General features: G+C 38.9%; 1 protein-coding gene across 1 annotated transcript in view; it reads left to right on the top strand.

Moving 5' to 3' along the window:
• COL1A2 (collagen type I alpha 2 chain) overlaps positions 1–18,622 on the top strand; it is a 38,753-nt gene extending 20,131 nt beyond the window's left edge. Inside the window, exons 26-52 of the mRNA XM_033071651.2 lie at positions 392–445; positions 1,103–1,156; positions 1,283–1,336; positions 1,435–1,488; positions 2,263–2,307; positions 4,341–4,439; positions 5,075–5,182; positions 6,004–6,057; positions 6,631–6,684; positions 7,230–7,283; positions 7,393–7,446; positions 7,547–7,654; positions 8,624–8,677; positions 8,770–8,823; positions 9,738–9,899; positions 10,608–10,715; positions 11,156–11,263; positions 12,086–12,139; positions 12,241–12,348; positions 12,559–12,612; positions 12,919–13,026; positions 13,660–13,713; positions 13,845–13,952; positions 14,386–14,632; positions 15,040–15,233; positions 16,901–17,143; positions 17,707–18,622. Of these exons, the coding sequence (XP_032927542.1) occupies positions 392–445; positions 1,103–1,156; positions 1,283–1,336; positions 1,435–1,488; positions 2,263–2,307; positions 4,341–4,439; positions 5,075–5,182; positions 6,004–6,057; positions 6,631–6,684; positions 7,230–7,283; positions 7,393–7,446; positions 7,547–7,654; positions 8,624–8,677; positions 8,770–8,823; positions 9,738–9,899; positions 10,608–10,715; positions 11,156–11,263; positions 12,086–12,139; positions 12,241–12,348; positions 12,559–12,612; positions 12,919–13,026; positions 13,660–13,713; positions 13,845–13,952; positions 14,386–14,632; positions 15,040–15,233; positions 16,901–17,143; positions 17,707–17,853 (2,595 nt within the window). The 3' untranslated portion in view covers positions 17,854–18,622. The remainder of the gene's footprint in view (positions 1–391; positions 446–1,102; positions 1,157–1,282; positions 1,337–1,434; positions 1,489–2,262; positions 2,308–4,340; positions 4,440–5,074; positions 5,183–6,003; positions 6,058–6,630; positions 6,685–7,229; positions 7,284–7,392; positions 7,447–7,546; positions 7,655–8,623; positions 8,678–8,769; positions 8,824–9,737; positions 9,900–10,607; positions 10,716–11,155; positions 11,264–12,085; positions 12,140–12,240; positions 12,349–12,558; positions 12,613–12,918; positions 13,027–13,659; positions 13,714–13,844; positions 13,953–14,385; positions 14,633–15,039; positions 15,234–16,900; positions 17,144–17,706) is intronic.
• Positions 18,623–20,255: the final 1,633 nt, after the last annotated feature.

Raw genomic sequence — 20,255 nt, forward strand, 5'->3', positions numbered from 1 at the left:
CTCACTCAACTTAGAAGAAAAGCTACCAGTGACTTCAGTGGAATTCTTTGCACGTCTCACAGAGGTCACAGATAATAATCATGTTCTGGACTTGGTGTTGCTGTACATACACACACATGCAAACATACAGTGTATTGCATAGGATACTATGTGGAGTGCCATGAATAACAATCTCAAAACATAAAGGCATCGAGTTTAGGAAAGACATGTCATGTATTTTAAGCTAAGTGATCCAAAAAGACAGATGGAGCTTGTGTGTGTTTTAGTTGAGGTTAAAGAAATATTACAATAAATCTTCTGGCAGTGAGAGTATAACTCTCTGCTTAGTACTTTAAACTGAATCTAATATGAAGTGTTGGTTAACTTTTATATCTCTTTCTTTCAACCTCAGGGTGAACCTGGCAAACCTGGTGAAAAAGGCAATGTTGGTCTTGCTGGCCCACGGGTATGTTGATTTATTTTTTTTTATCACTTTCCAGAAAGAAAAAAGAAAAAAAAAAGTAGATTTTCCAAACATCTGTAATAAAATAGCATTGGCTTGTGCAAGTATGAATAGATGGTGAAATTAGAAAAGCCTTGGGAATGCATTCTTTTCAGCCTCATGTCAGTGGGTGCTATTGCTTAATGGATAAATTAAAACTTCCTTTCTTGGGTATTAGCTGGGTAATTAATCAAGGGGTATTATCCTACGAAGAGGAAAAAATAGCACTACCTGTCCTTAATTCTTAGAGCACAGTGTATGTTTTCTTATTCATCCTGTAAATTTCCAACTTTTTACTAAGAGTTGAAACTTACTAATTCTTCTTTATAAGGGACCAAAAAACAGTCTGCTGTGGGAAAAAATGATATCAGCAAGATTTCTGTATTCTGTAATTAAAAAATAGGTTTTCTTAAGTATGAATGTGCTGCAATAACTAAAACAATAATGAGAATTTAAGATTTTAAGCATTTTTAGTACCTCTGGCTGTGAAGTTCTTGCAAATAAATGGTTGAGTTCAAAATACGCAGTCAGAGACTTTTGGTTTTGGCACATAATCATTTAGAGATATTACTCATATCAAATCAAAACTTTGATAATAGCTTTCTGCTTGAACCTTTATAGGGCGCTCCTGGTCCAGAGGGAAACAACGGTGCTCAAGGCCCTCCTGGAGTCACTGTAAGTAACAGCCTCCACACAAATCAAATTTATGATTTACTTTTCATTAATGGGACTTACCATTTTAAAATCTACTTCCCTGTTTTTCTTCTTCCAAGTTAATCATTTGTTTTTTATTCCATCCAGGGCAACCAAGGTGCAAAGGGTGAAACAGGTCCTGCTGGCCCTCCTGGCTTCCAGGTAAGTAACTGTGTGCTCGTTCAGTCTTATCTATGGCTCCCCAAGAGTGAAGAGCTTCTGCATTAACTGTATTTGTGTTCTTGTTTCTTTGCACTCAGGGTCTGCCAGGTCCCTCGGGTCCTGCTGGAGAGGCTGGTAAACCGGGCGAGAGGGTGAGTGACAGACACAGCATTCCTTGGATAGGGCAGGCATTGCATGAGGGCCGTGTTTGCAATGGCACATGTTGTGGAGCAAGAGCCTGTTGAATCTATTTGCCAAAATAAAGCAATCAGGGTAACATGCAAACTTTAATAGCCCCTTTTGCATCATGCTCCCTTTTTCAAAGTTTTGGAATGAAACAGAGCAAAGATAGTCCTTTGCTCTTTGGGCCTTAAGTAGCAATAAAACATGCCTCTTCCCCCAGAAGAGACAGTACATGAAAAATATTTTACTTCACATTTCGTTCAAAATCTTTAAGGTTCAATCTAATCTGCACTACTCCAATTATGTTTTTGCGTCTCAGCTGATTTCAGGGAATGTACAATGGCATTTAACTGAGGTGATTCAGTCGTAATTTGTGCTCTAGCTGCTGCACAGTTAGTGTGAGATGTAGTCTGCAAATTGTGCATCCTTTGTGTCATAATTACCTTTAACATTTATAGATACATCTGTGTCCCTGTAAAAGAGTTTACATTGCATATATCTTTAAAAAGAGCTTGTAATTTACTAACTAATGCTTCAGATGAAAAAAGATTATCTAATGTGTACCTTGATATACTGTGCAGCTGGAAGAAAAGGAATTATTTCCATGTATGTAATTGTCTGAAAATTTGTCTAAAACTTTTCAATATGCCGCTGCAATTTGAGAATTTCCATTTGTTGCTAAGAAAAAAAGTACAATTCAAGCAAGTAAAATAAACTTTACCACTATATCTATTCTCTTCTAGGGTCTTCATGGTGAATTTGGTGTCCCTGGTCCTGCTGGCCCAAGAGTAAGTAACCAGTTTGAAATCTGATACAGACTGTCTTAATGATGTGTTCAATGATAATAGTAACTATACACATTTCCATGTTCCTCAAGGCAAAAGCTCTTCTCTGTCACATAATAGTGTATTGCAGCAGACTCCCAGGAATGAAGGATAGTATTCTCTGCTCTTTGCAGGTGTCAGAGTATTCGAGTTAGGGTTAACACAGTTGCCAGTGATAGTAAACTTCTGTATAAGTAGTATGAATATTACCCAAAGAATGTTATCCTGTATTAACCTTACAGAGACTGTGGATGATAAGGGCTGATCCTGCACTTATGAGAGTTTTCATCTGCAGTGCCTGTGCACAGACCTTTTTAGCCTGACCATTTCAGTTTTACTATGCCTTGCTAGGCAGCTCCTACCTCCCCAGTACTGTCTTTGAATAAATAGTGGGTTGAATTCAAAAACTGCAACAGTCATTAGAAGGTATTGCCTCCCACTTCGCTTTAATTCTGAACTGTCAATAAACATCCTCCAAGCTTTGTGTGGATGCTTTCCTGCATGGCAGGAAGATCCCATTTATGTAGAGCAAGGAGTCATTTATAAAGGGCTCAATTAATTATTTGCTTTCCAAATCCAACTCTAAAGAGATTGATATTTAACCTACTTCTCTTTCTTCTTCTTTTCTTCTGACTTCCAGATTAAATGTGTCCAGTGACAAATACTCCCATCCACTCTTACAAGTTATTTCAATCAGTTTAAACAGCACTTTTGCTCCCTATGTTTTAGTGCCTTGCCATGTCTGCTCTAAACTCTCGTTTTGCCAATGCATCCAAGCCAGGTTCCCTTTTTCATAGTAGTAGCAGTCATTTGCCTCTGCTCTAGCTTGCCCTAAGCATCACACATCCATCCCTCAGTGTATTTCATCCAGTATTCCAAATTAGGTCTTGCTGATGCTTTATACACAAAACTAACACTTCCCAAAAAATACCCCACTGCCTGTGCCTGATCACATTTTCCTTTTACATGTCTGTGTCATATTGTTGGCTATCACCTTTTCCTTTCAGTCATTTTCACCATTGAAATCTCCATTTACAGCAGTATTCACAGTGCCTAAATAAATGGCCTGGTACTTGCACTCTTGAATTTTAGCTCTGCTCTGACAGCCATCTAGCAGGCTAGTCACTTCTTCCTGTGCAGTCTGACAAGCCTCTTCCTGTTGACAAATGCTTCCACCTTTGTGATATCTGAATAGCTCTTCTTTTTCTGCCTCCCTGCAATTAACAACATGTGTAAAAAAAATAATTTAGGAACATCTCTACAATATAAATTGATCTGTTTCATAATTGGTACTTTCTACTGGTGTGCTATCTCCCCTTAAGTCAGTTCTTTGACCACATTATAGTTCTTATACAAATTCCAAATTCTCCAGCACAACTAAAAACTCCATTGTACCTTATCATATTATTCACTGATGTCCATCTTGATTACACTGAGATAATTTGAGATAACTTTAGTAAAACTAGTGCTTCTATCTTTGATAGATCTATTGTGCATTTAAATTGAGTTTCTGGCTACTTCCATGTCTCTAGATCTGTGATTCAGAATTTATCCTTATACCTGTTATAATGTGCAGGTCACATTAGGTGTTACCTTTATTCTCCTGTCACCAGGCATTTGCCACTGTAAAAATAACTGTTTGCCAATTACTATCCTCTTAATTTCACTAGAATCCATTATTTGTCCTAAAACAGGATCTCTGTTTGACAGTAGAATGCCAGACACTGATAACAGAACATACTCAGTAGCCAAAATCCATGTTCAAGAAGTATTAATACTTTAGTTGTCAGCTGTTGATGCAAGACTTTATTACTTCATTTTGATATTTTTGTGTCAAAAGATAGAGCCAGTTCTAACGACCGATTTAGTTAATTGCTACACAATTCTAATTAAAGGTTTGTTCCGATGAAAATGCATCACACTGTCATTGCTCCTAGCCAGTGCTTTCAGCTAGAGAACAATTCAAGGAAGCACTCAGATCAGGCTGTCTCCTGTAGGGTGAGCGTGGTCCTCCTGGCGAGAGCGGTGCTGTTGGTCCTGCTGGTCCCATTGGAAGCCGTGGTCCCTCTGGCCCACCAGGCCCTGATGGTAACAAGGTATGTCTTTTCCAGCTGTCATTGCCTTACTGTTGAACTCCTGATGAATGCAGTCCAAACCCTCTCTCCAAGTGGTAAAGTTCCATCCCAGCTAGTCCACACTAGTATTAAATTTATGTTTAGTACTATGGATGATGGGAGGGGAAGTCAGTTTGAATACAGGTTGTCAGCTGGATGTGCTGATATTCTGTTTGGAGATAGGATCTGAGATTCTGACCAAAATTCATCCTGACTTCTGTTTGTACCCACACCTACTTGTACACAGGAAGCTCTTGTGTCTAGTAAGCAATATTAAGGCAGTAGTAAGTGATCATCTAGCAAATGATGATGTTGGCTTGATGCTAAGTGAATCTGGGTTCTTAGTTTTCTGGATTTCCTTGGCTAGTCTTCCTACAGAAGTCTAGTTTGGAAAATAGACTTAAAACCTCAGGGGCCCACAGAAGCAGAGAGAGTGTTCACACCTAGCATCTTCACTAGCTGGAAAAGCAAAACACGTACAACAGCTCAAGACAAAAATGTTACTACTCACACTGTTTGCAACTAAGTAGAATTGTAGGCAGAATAGTAATGATGATTCTGTTCCAAATTGTGTGAGTGACTTGACCCTGACTTACATGGTGTGCTGTTGCTGCTAGGGTGAGCCTGGCAATGTTGGTGCTGCTGGTGCTCCTGGTCCTGCTGGCTCTGGTGGAATCCCAGGAGAAAGAGGTGTTGCTGGTGTTCCAGGAGGCAAGGGTGAAAAGGTAAGATGGACAACTGGCTTGTTACTGCATGCACAGGTTTGAGATGCCTAAATATCCTTAACTTGGAAAAACCTGCAGCTTACTCCAATGTGACTTGTATTTACTGTGACACTCTATTACTCAGTAGTCAGCTAGTAGAGGTTTTGTTGGTCTAACACACTGACTGTCTTTTCTAAGGTGCTATCCTAAAACTTTTTTAAAAACTCTATGTATTGACATGCAGAATAAGGCAGAACACTAGGCCATATTAAGAAAAAAAAAGAGAGAGAACAGAGTGGTGATCTGATTTCTTGACTCTAGTGAGGGCCTGAAAATAATGTTTTGTCATATGAAATGTGGCATTTTATGTGTCCGCCCATATGACATCATTGTTATTAACAGCTGTTTTTTGCTTCATATAGAAAGTATAACTTGAATACCCAGAAGGATTTTTACAGGTGGATATCTCTTGACCAAAAGAAAAAATATTTTTGGGGGGATTTATATTTATCATTTGTAATATACATGGACATGATTTTCAGTTTCTAATTCCGTTCAAAATTCTTGGGACCTGGGAAAAGCCAAGGTTTCCCATGACAAAAGCAGGTTTATTCTGAAAAGCATGCCAGTCCCCTTTCCAAACATTCGCTTTTCAAGTCAGTGCCTACTCAGCAATAAGAAAGAAATAATAATCAAGGCTCATTTCTCCAGAAAACCTAGCATGATAACCTTTTTGTATGATGTCTAAATAATGCACAGATACTCAGCAAACAGCTCAAGACTTCTTTCATACAAACTATTGTGTTCACTACCAATACAGTTTTTCCCACTGTGTGTTCCAGGGTGCCCCAGGTCTGAGAGGTGATACAGGTGCAACAGGAAGAGATGGTGCTCGTGTAAGTATCTTCTGGTTCTACTTGACTTTACCTAGCTACCCCTCAGAACTTAAATAACTGAGAAGGATGTTCAGAATTTCCTTCTGAACACTGTATTGCATTACTGATTGTATCTGCTCATTTTTGATACAAATCAATGTAATTTTGCTGCCCCTTGTCCAAGGATGGTTAAATTCAGGGGGGGAGAGAGAGAAAAGTGGTCACTTCTCATGCAACCAAGCAGAAAAATTACATGAGCAGAGTATTGCACAGACATTGCACAGCTGTTCAATGTGACAATGTCCTCCTTAATTTCATGGCCTGAGCCCAGACAGGTAATTTTAAAGGCAACCTGCAAAGTTACACAAAACTATCCTTAATTTGAGATTTCAGATGCCTTTCTTAGAATTCATACTTTGGGAAGGAGACTAACAGAATAGATTTTGTTTTATAAAATCATGTATCCTTTATATTGAGAACATCTGAAAGAAAGTTAGTTACATACCTTTCTCCAGGAAGAAAGAGAAAGTTTATTTAAGTAGTTGATCCTACTTACATTTTGTTTGAAGCAGTGTCCTTTCTCTTGGTCTATAGGGTCTCCCTGGTGCTATTGGTGCTCCTGGCCCTGCTGGTGGTGCTGGTGATCGGGTAAGTCTACTCTTTGAATGAAAAAATGCCTTTTTGATACAGTTCATTCACACATGAATATTAAAGATGAGTTCCATAAAAATCAATTCCATCTTTCTAGTTTGCACCAATTCTTTAAGTTTTTCAGATTCAGGAAGCAAGGGCTGTTGGGACTATTCAGTGAAGCTTGCCGTAGGACCCCCAATCTTTTCCTAAAAGGGCAGGGAAGAGGATGCACATCTACATGGCAGTGGGTTATATCTGGAGAGGATTCTAATTCAACCTTGGGCTGAATTTTTCCCAGCTGAGGTTAAACTCCACAATCCCAATTGCACTGAGTAGGTTTTGATACAATGATGAATTGTAGCTCAGAATGATATTTTATGCTGTCTGAGAATCATTAGAAATTATTAATACAGAGTGGATCGAAACCAGAAGCATTTTCAGTAACATATTCTGCACTGGAGACCCAAGGAGACTCCATGTATCTGTACTACAGGAACATTGCTGTTCTGACTGCAGTAAGGCTGTTTACCAGTGTCAATATGTTTTGGGCTGTCTTTTAGGGAGAAGGAGGTCCTGCTGGTCCTGCTGGTCCTGCTGGTGCCCGTGGTATCCCTGTAAGTAGCAATTTCTACAATTATTCCTGTGTCAAAGACATGATGTTCAGAAAATTGCCCTTTTAAAGACCATTTCCAACGAGTTGTCTCTTCTTTGTCCTCCCTCTAGGGTGAACGTGGTGAGCCTGGTCCTGTAGGTCCCAGCGGATTTGCTGGACCCCCTGTGAGTTTTGTTTGCACTTTCCTTGTATTGATGCCATAACCTTCCTCTATTTCCTCTGCAAGGTTTCAGTTCCTCATTTTGTCTGTTCTTCTGCCCACAGGGTGCAGCTGGTCAGCCTGGTGCTAAGGGCGAGCGTGGGCCCAAAGGACCTAAGGGTGAAACTGGACCAACAGGTGCCATTGGCCCAATTGGTGCTTCTGGACCCCCAGTAAGTGAATTGTGTCTTTGTGAAATACATAGTTCTCACCTGTGCCATGTGAGAAATACATTGGCCTGAAAGCCTTGAATTCTGAAAAGGTAATGAAAGAAAGAAACAAAACCTCAAGCTAGGTGTGAGAAAAGTTACCATGCTGATTTTCACACTTTATGTAAATTTTATCAATCTATTTATGTGGGCTCAGATCGTGAGTATGGAACTGAAATGAAGAGAAAATAATAACTAATTTTCAACTTGCTCTGAAGATCAGCAAAATCACTCTATCTTGGAGCATTCAGGGGGTGATTGTGGGTAAGTTCTGAGCTAAGGACATTGACACTTTCCTCTCAAAGATGGGATGTGCTGTCACAGTCTAATTTCAGACTCAGTCATCCAGAGGCATTTGTGCAAATTTGTCCATGCACCCATTTGCACATAGGCTGTTCATGTGCTGACACCTTTATAGCCCAAAGTTGTATACTGCTGCACATGCACATTATTGGGGAACTGGTTTAAATGACACAGAAAGTCAGACCCGTGTACTCCAAATACTGCAAAGTGTTGCAGGATAAGGTAGCTTCAGTTAGTTATTGTATGATTTTAATACACCAATACCAGGCTCTTGCACTTTGTGGCTGTATTAGTCACACAGCGCAAGCAGAGGATTTGATGATTTTGCCCTGCTTTCACATTTTGACTTCCAGATTTGTTTAGATGCACATAAGATTTGCAAGGAAATAATTCTGAATCATAAATGCCTTATGCAACTTTTCTTGGTCCTTATGACACCAATTTAAAATGTCTGTAAGAATTTAATACCCTATTATCAGGATAGGCAGCATGGTTTTGGGCCCAGTCCTCCTGCTGCTGGTGTTAAAATCACCCTTAGCTTTCACAATAGTGAGACTGAGCCCTTATTCTAAGCAGGGAGCATTAATTGTCTTTACTTGATCCATCTCTTTTTCAATCCTTCCTACTTAGGGTCCCGTTGGTGCTGCTGGTCCCGCTGGCCCTCGTGGTGATGCTGGTCCTCCTGTAAGTCTTCAGATTTTAGTACTGACATTGTTGCTTTTCATGAATTTTTTGTTTCCTTTAAACCTAACCTTCATCTTCAAATTTGTTTTTAGGGCATGACTGGTTTCCCTGGTGCTGCTGGAAGAGTTGGTCCTCCTGGCCCTGCTGTAAGTAACTATTGAAGGTTTCTAATGGGAGATAAGTCAGAAGTTGCTTTGCTTAGGGATAATCCTGTTTTTTGTTTCACTGATGTGAATCGTAATTGCACTGGAATAACCTCAGATCTTTATAGAATTGGAGGAGAAAAAAATCTCATTGCAAACTCCCAGGGTACAACCTGTGCATTTAATTTGTGAGTTTTATAATCCATCAAGCATCCCTATGCCTCTTGAAGTACCCAACCATTTCCAAAAATTTGTGTTTATTTGCCTTTGTTCAAATCAATGGTGTTGCAATTACTCATGATGGAGTGGAATATGAAGATCATGTCCAATCTGCAGAAGAATGTTAAGGTTATTGTATATCTACATTTTCTAATGTACCTGCACTTCTAGCCCCTGTCTTGAGCAGGGCAAGCTCACTGTGTTTTGGAATGTGAATCTTTTCCATTTTTCAGCAAGAAATTCTCATTCTAGATGACATTTGTAGTTTTTTCTTTTCAAAGGTGCTTCCAACTTTTACAAAAGGGCACTTCTTTTCTTAGGTACTCTAGATTTAAATAAATTTTAAATCCCAGTATCCAAAGCATATAATCCTCTTAAATTGGAAGATACTGGGGGTTTTTTCTCATGGATTTTATAGTTGCAATTAATGTCTCCAATGAGAGACAGATCTGTATTTTCCCACCAAATTTTGCCACTTTCACCTGCCCAGAGTGAAAAAAAAAAAAAAAAAAAAAAGGCTGTCAAATAATTTTATTGCATCCAGCTTTCCACTGCTAACAAAGCAATAGAACTTGCTGCTTTGGAGCAGCTGATGACCTATTTATTGCAAGGGACTATTTTTTCACACGGACTTGAAATTGATCTATGTTATCTGCAGGTCTATATTGTAATGGTATCATATTCATGCTCTGTCCTAGGGCATCACTGGTCCCCCTGGTCCTCCTGGCCCAGCTGGCAAAGATGGTCCTCGAGGTCTACGTGGTGATGTTGGACCAGTCGGCCGCACTGGTGAACAAGGTATTGCTGGCCCACCTGGTTTTGCTGGTGAGAAGGGTCCATCTGGAGAGGCTGGTGCTGCTGTAAGTTACTGAGTATCACATCTCATTACTTATGTTTCTCTTAAAGTAAATGTTATGGCTTCTGAGATACTTTTGGTGTTTGGGAAGGGCATTTCTACTTTATCCACCAATTTAATAGAGCCTATAAGTAGAAGTTCCACTGAGGCACAAGAAATTGTTCATATGCATGCTTGACAAACATACCATAAAAAGTGAATCTGATCCCTGGGTCAGGGTTTTTTTTCTTTTCCTCTTGTAGTGAGTTGTATATTTAACTACAGAATAAATTGACGTTTAGTCTGAGAAAAGAAAGCACATCTTCTGCTCTGAAACTGATCCTCATGGACAGAAAAAGAAGGAACCTGTGAATGTCCATTTAGAACAATCTCAATTCATAGCTGCATCAGAAACTCTGATTTGTGGGGATCATAAGGTTAAAGTTGTCTGCCCACAGGTTGACTTAGAATTATGCAAATAAATTAATTCTTTTTTAGTATCTTTAAGCTTCAATCCAGAATTACTGACTTTTTAAAAAGTCATATGTTTCTGTCTTACTGAATAAGCTCTTGTGTGAAATACCACAATTGTTACTCAACTAACATTATAGAAATTTCTTCTGTGATCTGCAGAAGCTGCAACCCAGAATGAAATTTTCAGTATCACTATCTGATGCGTGTATTACATTTATTTTTGTCTATTAATATAAATATTATTCTCTTCACATCACAGGGTCCTCCTGGTACTCCAGGTCCTCAGGGTATTCTTGGTGCTCCTGGTATCCTTGGTCTGCCTGGCTCTCGGGGAGAGCGTGGTCTTCCAGGCATCTCTGGAGCAACAGTGAGTATATGATTAGTTAACTGCTTCAAACAGGTAACATGTAATAAAAAAGAAAAAACTCACCCATACTTGAAGTCCTATCTTATGGGAAGCCAGGGAGATGCAGATGATGCTGTTTCCATTGCTGTTGGAAACAGAGGAAATGGATCGACCAGACCTTGGCCAATGGAAGAAATTACGGCTTATTGCAAACCAGAATTATCTGCAAGCAAATTTCTGAATGTCAGAAATGTCAGAAATGTTAAGAGGTTTCTAATAGTAACATTTAGGATGAAGGTAACATATTATATAGATAGGTATGTTTCTTGTGTCCTGATTCTTTTTTCCTTCCTGGACTTATTGCAGAGAGATGTTACTCTTAGATATAGGCTAGTTGTTCTGTAAGACTGGTTTGTGTTGTATTATAATGTCACATTTTGTCACAACTGTTCCTGTATTAGGGTGAACCTGGTCCCCTGGGTGTTTCTGGTCCTCCTGGTGCCCGTGGTCCCTCTGGTCCTGTGGGTTCTCCTGGTCCAAATGGTGCTCCTGGTGAAGCTGGACGTGACGTAAGCTGTCTTTTATCCTCTTCAGGTTGCTTTTCCTTTATTCTGTTCCAAATACAAACACTCAGAAAAAGTGGATGGAACCAGAAGCTGTTCTGCTAGCAAACTTGTACAATGTCTTCAGAGAAAATTATATCAGGATTTTTATAGACATGGATTCCTATGCCCAACTAGGTGACAGCCTTATCAGGGAAGCTCATTTGATACCCTGAAGCATAGTTAATACATTGTTAATACAAATGTTGCAGAGACTTTGCAGGATTTCAAAGAGAGCAGAGAATAGTAATTTAAAAATCCTGAACTTCATTTCACTGGAATTTTCTGAAGCAAAAGGGGTTTTTTTGGACACAGCCTAAGTGCTGAAGCGAAATTAGCATTCATAAAGGAAAGCATTTAACCTTATGAAGTGCCACAACAAAGTAATTTAGATGTAGCTATTGGTTAGGTTTTGGTTTTTTTTTCCTCCACTGGCATTTTTCATCTAAAAATAAAGTCTCCATTTTAAAAGATTGCAAGCTAGTGAAGACCACTGTTGTCTTAGTTTTTTTCATTTAGAGAAATGTTGCAGAACCCAGTAATTTTTTTTTCTATACTGAACTTTTAAAACCTAAAATTTTTGAAAACCATTTTAGTTTTCTGAGAACATTTGTATATGCAAGGCATTTGAGAATGACGTGTAAGAAAGAGGTTTTTTTCTCTTTAAGATTTATACTATCCTATCTCAATATCTTCTTACTCTCACTGTAAGCAACTAGACTGAGACACAGTTCTGTGTGAGATAAAAGGTGATGGAATTTAGTAATTTTTTTCATGGTATTTTAATAGGGAAATCCTGGAAATGATGGTCCTCCAGGCCGTGATGGTGCTCCTGGTTTCAAGGTAACTTGTTTCTTTTATTTCATTGTCATGGAAGAAATATTCCAATATGTGTAAGTCAGTAATAACACAAAGTGTCTCCTGTTGCATTCCTTTGTTCCCAGGGTGAGCGTGGTGCTCCTGGTAACCCTGGTCCCAGTGGTGCTCTGGGTGCTCCTGGTCCTCATGGCCAAGTTGGTCCTTCTGGAAAGCCTGGAAACCGTGGTGAACCCGTAAGTCGATGAGATGATGATATACCTTAACTTTCTGGATTAAGGTCTAAGAGGACTAAGACTTGTCTATCATATATACATATGTACAAAGTACATCCCACCTCTACAATGTATAGATAATTACTTCACTTTCTCCAGAGATGTGTTGAGCATGGAACCTTCATTAGAACAATATACAGCAGTGACATGTATTCTCTGTTCTTGTTTCAGGGCCCTGCTGGTGCAGTCGGTCCTGCTGGTGCTTTTGGTCCCAGAGGTCTTGCTGTAAGTCTGATTTTTGAATACATTAGCACATTGATGCAAGAAGAAAAAACATACTTTGTCAATAAGGACTCGTAACTGTGATCAAAGTAATGCTTAAGGACCTGAAAATATTTAGGAACTTAGAATCTCAGTTAGTATTCTCTTTTGTGGGATCAATCCTGAAGCTTTGGGTGTGTTAAGGGAATGTCCATTATACACATTGGGATATGTCTTAATGTAGAGTATTTGCATTTAATTCTTCTTTTGACAGGAGTATGTTCTTGAAGCCTTGTAATTTATTCCTTTGACACCTATATCCCTTTCTAGGGCCCACAAGGTCCACGTGGTGAGAAAGGTCAACCTGGTGATAAGGGGCCTAGAGGTCTGCCTGGCTTGAAGGGACACAATGGACTGCAGGGTCTTCCTGGTCTTGCTGTAAGTAAATGATTTTCAGGGTTTTGAATATAAAGAGAAAAAAACCCAAAATAAGGTCACACTAGCAAGGACTTACATGTGTACAATACAGCACCTTTAAAATGAAAAATCATAAATAATCTCTATAACAGTCAAAGTTTTTTTGTACAAAAAGACAAATTCTGGTATTGGCATTAGAACTGTGACTGGCATTAGTTTCCTTGAAGCTCAATTGCATTTGGCTAACAAAGAATTTTAAAATCTTCTGCGTTTGTTTTAATATTATTTCTTATTTTGGCCTGTAATTTTAAAACTTTTATCTCAGAAAAGCCAAAGTAATTTGTGAATTTTCTCCCCTTTAAGTTTGGATATCAACTTTAGGAATTCTAACTTTTATTTTAAAGACTTCTCTGAAGATCAGAAGAAACAATATAAAGAATTTTATAGGTTATCCTCTTAAATATATCTTGATAGCCTCTCTCCTCTCTTCCCAAAACAAACATTTCTACCCTAACTCCACTAATAAATGTCATTAGCCCTAGATTCCCATTCTGTGAGCCCAAATACAAATTATATACAGTTCCTTCTTGAACAAAGCAAACACAATCATGTTCCACTGCTCTTTCTTTGATGGCTGTGTATCTTTCCCAATAGGGCCAACATGGTGATCAAGGTCCTCCCGGTAACACTGGCCCTGCTGGCCCAAGGGTATGTGAATTTCAGAATATATTCAAATAACTCCCATTCTCTTTGCACAATATATATGTGTGCTCCCATCCATCTGAATCCCTATTTGTGGCATTTTTACTGCCATTTAAACTGGTCACATTTCCTTTTAGGGTCCACCTGGTCCTTCTGGTCCTCCTGGCAAAGATGGTCGCAATGGTCTCCCTGGACCTATTGGCCCTGCTGGTGTGCGTGGCTCTCATGGTAGCCAAGGTCCTGCTGTGAGTAGAACCTTTTTCTGTTGTTGATTTAACACATTTTTGTTGTTACACTATAAACCAAGTAATTACATCACTTCAGAAGCCTAGCAGTTTAATAATGCACATGGTAATGCACATGGTTTTATTTCTTAAAAAATATATTTAATATTAGGGAGTTATAAATTATATTTAGTATTAGGAAAACTAAAAAGTTTTGTTCACTCCTTATAGCCAGGGAGCAAATGCACAAAGGAGATGTGGTAGTCCTGCACTGTGCATCTTCCAATGCCTCAACCCATAGCAGTCACCACAGGGCGAGTCCATGTGTGCTGCCTCCGATTGGAGCTGAGGATGCCATGAGTTAACCATGTGCATGCATGTGTGGAAGCATTTAATTAAAAGTACCATATCTCTAACAGAATGCATTTTGTCTTCTGCTTGTGAAAAACTTCAGGGTCCTCCTGGTCCTCCTGGTCCCCCTGGCCCCCCTGGTCCCAATGGTGGTGGATATGAAGTTGGCTTTGATGCAGAATACTACCGGGCTGATCAGCCTTCTCTCAGACCCAAGGATTATGAAGTTGATGCCACTCTGAAAACACTGAACAACCAAATTGAGACCCTGCTGACCCCAGAAGGCTCCAAAAAGAACCCAGCTCGCACCTGTCGTGACCTCAGACTTAGCCACCCAGAATGGAGCAGCGGTATGTTAGTGCCAGATGTTTGCCCTTGCTGGCTCAGGGAGCACTTACAGGGCATTAGCTTTCTGCAGTGAAAGATAGCATTGGCCACTTGGCAAAAATACTAGATGACCAATGAAGAAGTTCTTGTATCTATTTTCAAGATACACTTACATTTTGAAAAGCACTGTAGATATTTTTTCACATTATGGCAATAATTTTCTAAACTAATACAAAAATATTTAACCCTTACTTTCAAATACAGTTTCTTTTACATTAAAAATCCAAAATATCTGTATCCCACTTATCACCTTAATATTACACCTAGTTGTGATTTATGGCCTGAGTTCCTATATCAGACAAGTGAATATGAGCTGCATGCAAAGTTTATGCTGAGTGAACCGTTGTTTCCATTTCTCCCCCAATGGCAGGCTTCTACTGGATTGATCCCAACCAAGGCTGCACTGCAGATGCCATTAGAGCATACTGTGATTTTACCAATGGTGAGACTTGCATCTATGCCAACCCTGACAATATTCCTGCTAAGAACTGGTATATCAACAAGAATCCCAGGGACAAGAAGCAGCACATATGGTTTGGTGAAACTATCAATGGTGGCAGCCAGGTAAGTGATGGATGGCAGGGTGATTGTTTCCTATGGCGCTGTCTGGAGAGTTCCCAATTCACTGACTCTCAGGAAGCAAGCAGATAAATTAAGTTCTTAGGGGAGAAATATGAAAAAGCCAACTATCTTTTATCTCAAGGGCATAGAGCTCTGATTCTGGTTTAGATCAGTTTGTTGAGAGTATTTCTCGGTATTGTTCAAACTTTTCTTAATGTCTGCAGATGATCAATTCAGCCTGAATAGTGGTTATTGCTAAGGGAAGCCTGGACTGGAATATGGAACATGTTAAGACAAGCCATAAAATGTCTGAAAAAATAAGAAAAACATCAATCTTTTTAATTGTTGATTGTAATATAAAATACATACAACACTATTCCTGGAAAGACATTTATATTACACATCACACATTCTGAGTGCATGCCACCGTAACATTCAGAATTGTTGGTGTAAGTAAAAACAGGAACTACTGCTTGCAAGTTAGAAACTGTCCCAGAAAGTTGCAAATACATAATTTTTTACAGCTAAGGAGATTTAATTACATCATTCTTAAATGAAATTGAATTGATATTGTGATGAAGTATCTAAGATGAAATTTAATCACATTGGATCAGAACAGTCTAGGGTCCTGTTTCTTGGAATGTCTAAAAGTAGATGCTGTAAAAAAAAATGTAAGGGTGATGAAAACATTTGTACTATCCACAGATATTATTATATTTTTAGAATAGTAAAATTCTCTCAAAAAAGTTTCATGGTTTTATTGAGACAGGCATTGTTTGTGCATAGCTGTGGAAATGAGATTGTCTTCCTTGAACTTACCTGATCATATCTCTGAATCCAGATAAACTGTTAACACTGTATCTTGGAATAGAACTCAACAGTTTAATTACATCCATTCATGTCTGGTTTTCAGTACCCCCTGCTACTTTTATTTCATGCTCTTCAGCTCTGGACTGGCAATAGAAAAGTAATTGCAGACTTGCAATTCTTTTTTTTAAAGTTCCTAGCTGTCATGATTTAAGGTCAGCTAGAAATTAGGTACCACTGCCACTCGTTCAACTCCCTCTCTCTTCCCCCCAGTCCACCCTAGTAGAAGGGAGAGGAGAATCAAAGTAAAACTGGCATTTTGAGATAAAAACATTTTAATAATTTTTAAAAATGCAGTAACAATGGTAAATAATAATGATAATAAAAAGCAAAACAACCGGTGCTGCACAATGTCATTGCTAACCACCTGCTGAATGGTGCCAGACCCCCCTGCTTCCTGAACCCAGTTTGGTTGCCCTTTTGGGTTACTTCATCCCGGTTTATATACCAGGCATGATTTTTTATGGTGTTGAATATCCCTTTGGTCAGCCAAGATCACCTGTTCCAGCTATGCTCTCTCCCAGTTTCTTTTGCCCACTTCCTCACTGGTAGAGCATGAGACACACACACACGCATAAAAAAAAAGTCCTTGACTTAGGATAATCATGACATCCAAAACATCAGTGTGTTATCAACACCATTCTCATTCCAAATTCAAAACACTGCGCTGTATCAGCAACTGAGAAGAAATTAACTCTACTCTAGCAGAAACCAGAACACTAGAGCAGCTATCATGCATTTTCATTATGAACATGCTCCTTTCCCCAGCAATACCACTGACTGGGTTCCTCTCTGTTTTTCAGTTTGAATACAATAGTGAAGGAGTGACCTCGAAGGACATGGCCACCCAACTCGCCTTCATGCGTCTGCTGGCCAACCATGCCTCCCAGAACATCACCTACCACTGCAAGAACAGCATTGCCTACATGGATGCAGAAACTGGCAACCTTAAAAAGGCTGTTGTGCTGCAGGGATCCAACGACGTTGAACTACGAGCTGAAGGCAACAGCAGATTCACTTTCAGTGTTCTCGAGGATGGCTGCTCTGTAAGTAACGCAGAAACCGCGGGCACCATGACTGCCCAAGCCTGGGCATGTGATTAGGGTTAGAGTTGTGCTTTAATTCAGAATTAGGTTATTGGTCAAAGCAGAAAAATGTTGCCTGATGAAGATACATAGCCTACAAACCCAACTATGGCAGATCCTTAATGAGTGAGAAGGAAGAGGTTACAAACATCCTACCGTGTACTGTACATGTGGCCAAAAAAAAAGTTTTCAGAGGGACCAGATCCAAATTCGTTGTAAACAGAAGATTCGTAAGAAAACAGTGCACAAGGTATAGGAGGGGCAGGGTCTTTAAGTCCTGAAACAATCAGGCAGGGTTCTCTTAGGATCAGTGTGAATAATATGGTAGCTTGCACACAGCATCATATAGGACTACAGAAGATTCAAGCAAATAGATTTCTGTATTGGAGATCTAAATACTTGGATGTGGGTATCTGATTTGCAAACAATATAAGCAAAATTAATAAGAAATTATCCATGTAGGTGAAACAATTCTTAATATTGTGAACAATGCAATAACAATTGCAATCAATCTTCTCTTACAGAGAAAGAACAACGAATGGGGCAAAACAATCATTGAATACAGAACAAATAAGCCATCCCGCTTGCCCATCCTTGACATTGCACCTTTGGATATTGGCGGTGCTGACCAAGAATTCGGTTTGGACATTGGCCCAGTCTGTTTTAAATGAATGAACTAAAATTAACTTAAAGCCTCTCCCAAATTATTCTCTTGTCATTTCTTTTTATAATGAAAGCTGACTCCTTCCATTTCTTCTGTTCATCTACTTGCTTAAACTCTGGGCGAAAGAGAAGGAGAAGAATTGATTGGAGCATTGTGCAATGAAATTTAATACAGCCCCCAATGGACTTGGAAGTCTTTCAAGATTTAACACCTTGTTTTGGGAAATGTCAACCTTTGTAAAGAAAAAAAAAACAAAATAAAAAGTCATGAAAGTTTGCACCACTTGTGGCCTTTGAATATCTTCCACAGAGGAAGTTTAAATCCATGACTTCCAAAGGTTTAAACTACCTCATACACTAAATCAAGAGTGATTCACATCTTGTGTAGGAACTTTTCCATATGATCTGAGGTACTTCCAGTTCCACTCAAAATACAGTGGTGCTAATTGCATAATTACAGAGTATCTTTCCAATACTTGAACTTTGATGGTGCTAGTAGCATTTAAAGTATTGCTTCTCTGTTTCTTTGAAGTCTGTCTTACAACTTAGGATGTCCTGTCTCACCCACAGCTTAAGCATGTGGATAATTTTTCTTCCTCTTTGTCTTCTTCCTCCAAAATCAGGTGCTCCTGCTTTCAAATTTCTTTTCCATCTTCTACTATGGGTAAAAAAAAAATCATCATTTCTCAAAAAAAGAAAGAAAATGTATTTTGTATATGTGAGATGTTTAAATAAATTGTGAAAAAAATGAAATAAAGCATGTCCAGTGTTCCAAAAGAAACTATTTAATGAATTACTTTGAGATTCTCACACCCAGATTTTACAATACTGTTAGCCACATTGCTATAAAACATTGTGTTAATGCCTCAAAAGTTTGCCTACAACTATCTTAAGGGTGTGATTGTCTACTTGACTCTTCATTTCAACATTAACTTTTGAGAAGTTCTCAAGAAACTCACTCAGTAACTCTGTGCCTCATAGTATGAGAAGTTCAGAAGCAGAAATAATTTCTTCCTTTTTTCCAAATACTAAGTAGGATTAATGGCTGCAAGAAGGATCATCATCTCACTTAAAGGTGAGAAAAGAAAAATGAAGTCCTCCACTTAAGGACAGGAAGTTCCTAGCTGTTGATAGAGCTGTGCTGGATGATGCTGTGCTGTAATGAGAAGAACTGTGCCTGTGCACTTTAGAAAGAATGTGCAGAAATCTATGCCAAGAATCTCAAATTTAGTTGTTTTGTCAGGAAGGTTAATGTTTGTTAGGCCCTTACAGTTTGTTCAGTTATGTATTGGACACAGAACCATTTGTTTTTGTTAACCTTAATAATTTACTGTCACAAAAACCACCATGAGAAGCAAAGTCTTCTTATTTGAGATCTTTTAGAAGACTGCTGAAAACCCTAAATGAACTGCAATTTCAAGAGCCATGTTTTTGTGATTGGGAAGGTGCTTGAGAGAACCCGCAGAGGACCATGAAGACAACAGCACAAGCATGTAAAGCAAGAGGTGAGATGGCTAGCCAGAATCCCAAAGAGAGGCATGAAGAAAATATCCAGAATAAAGTCCCTGTAACCTGAAGAAAGCACCACTCCAAAGATTAGCAGCTGAGAGCCTGAAGGCAGCTCCAAATGGTGCAAGGGGGAATAAGCACTAAAATCTGTTTCTAAAGACTTTTTTTTTGTTCTTGCTTGCAATGAACTGATTAAGGAAAATAGGGAAAATATCAAAGCATGATCTTAAGTGCAGCTGCTATGTGCCTGCAGCTGTGTGCTGAATTAGTAAAATGGGAATTTCCATGATGAAACATAACCCATTTTTACTTCACTGAGTAAAACATGCTGTAGGAAAATACCTGGATTTATTCAGTGGACCATGATGATTCCTAAAATATTATTTTAAGCATTGTTTTACCATTTCAAAATGAGTTTCTTGTTGTAAAAACAGTAATTCAATATTTGAAAACAGTAAAGACTTTTGTTCTTGTATAGATTAACTACATGACAGGAAGTTCCTACAACGACTAAAAAGCTAAAATTTCATCCCTCAGGTTATGCAATTCACTGGAAGGTATGCAAAGGTTATTGCTAGGATAAAGAGGTGGACCTTTGTTGTCTGAGGGAAAAAAAAAACCCAAACCACAGTTAAATGAACTCTTCAGTTTAGAAAGGAAACTGTACCTAGCAAACACTGTCTCCTTTTGTCACCTTCTGATTTCTTCTTTGCTCTCTGTGATCTATTCCATGGCATGTCCTCCTAGGCAGAGAACATCTTCTATTAGCTCACTGGTAACAGGGTTATCCAAATTACGGGTTTTTAGATCTTTGCCCCAAAAGCAGCCTCATTTGGAAATTATACTTGGAAAAATAATACATAGTGTTTACTTCACAAATTCAAGCCTCATTAGCGCTGGA

Source organism: Catharus ustulatus, chromosome 1 (assembly GCF_009819885.2).
Source record: "Catharus ustulatus isolate bCatUst1 chromosome 1, bCatUst1.pri.v2, whole genome shotgun sequence".
NCBI lineage: Eukaryota > Metazoa > Chordata > Aves > Passeriformes > Turdidae > Catharus > Catharus ustulatus.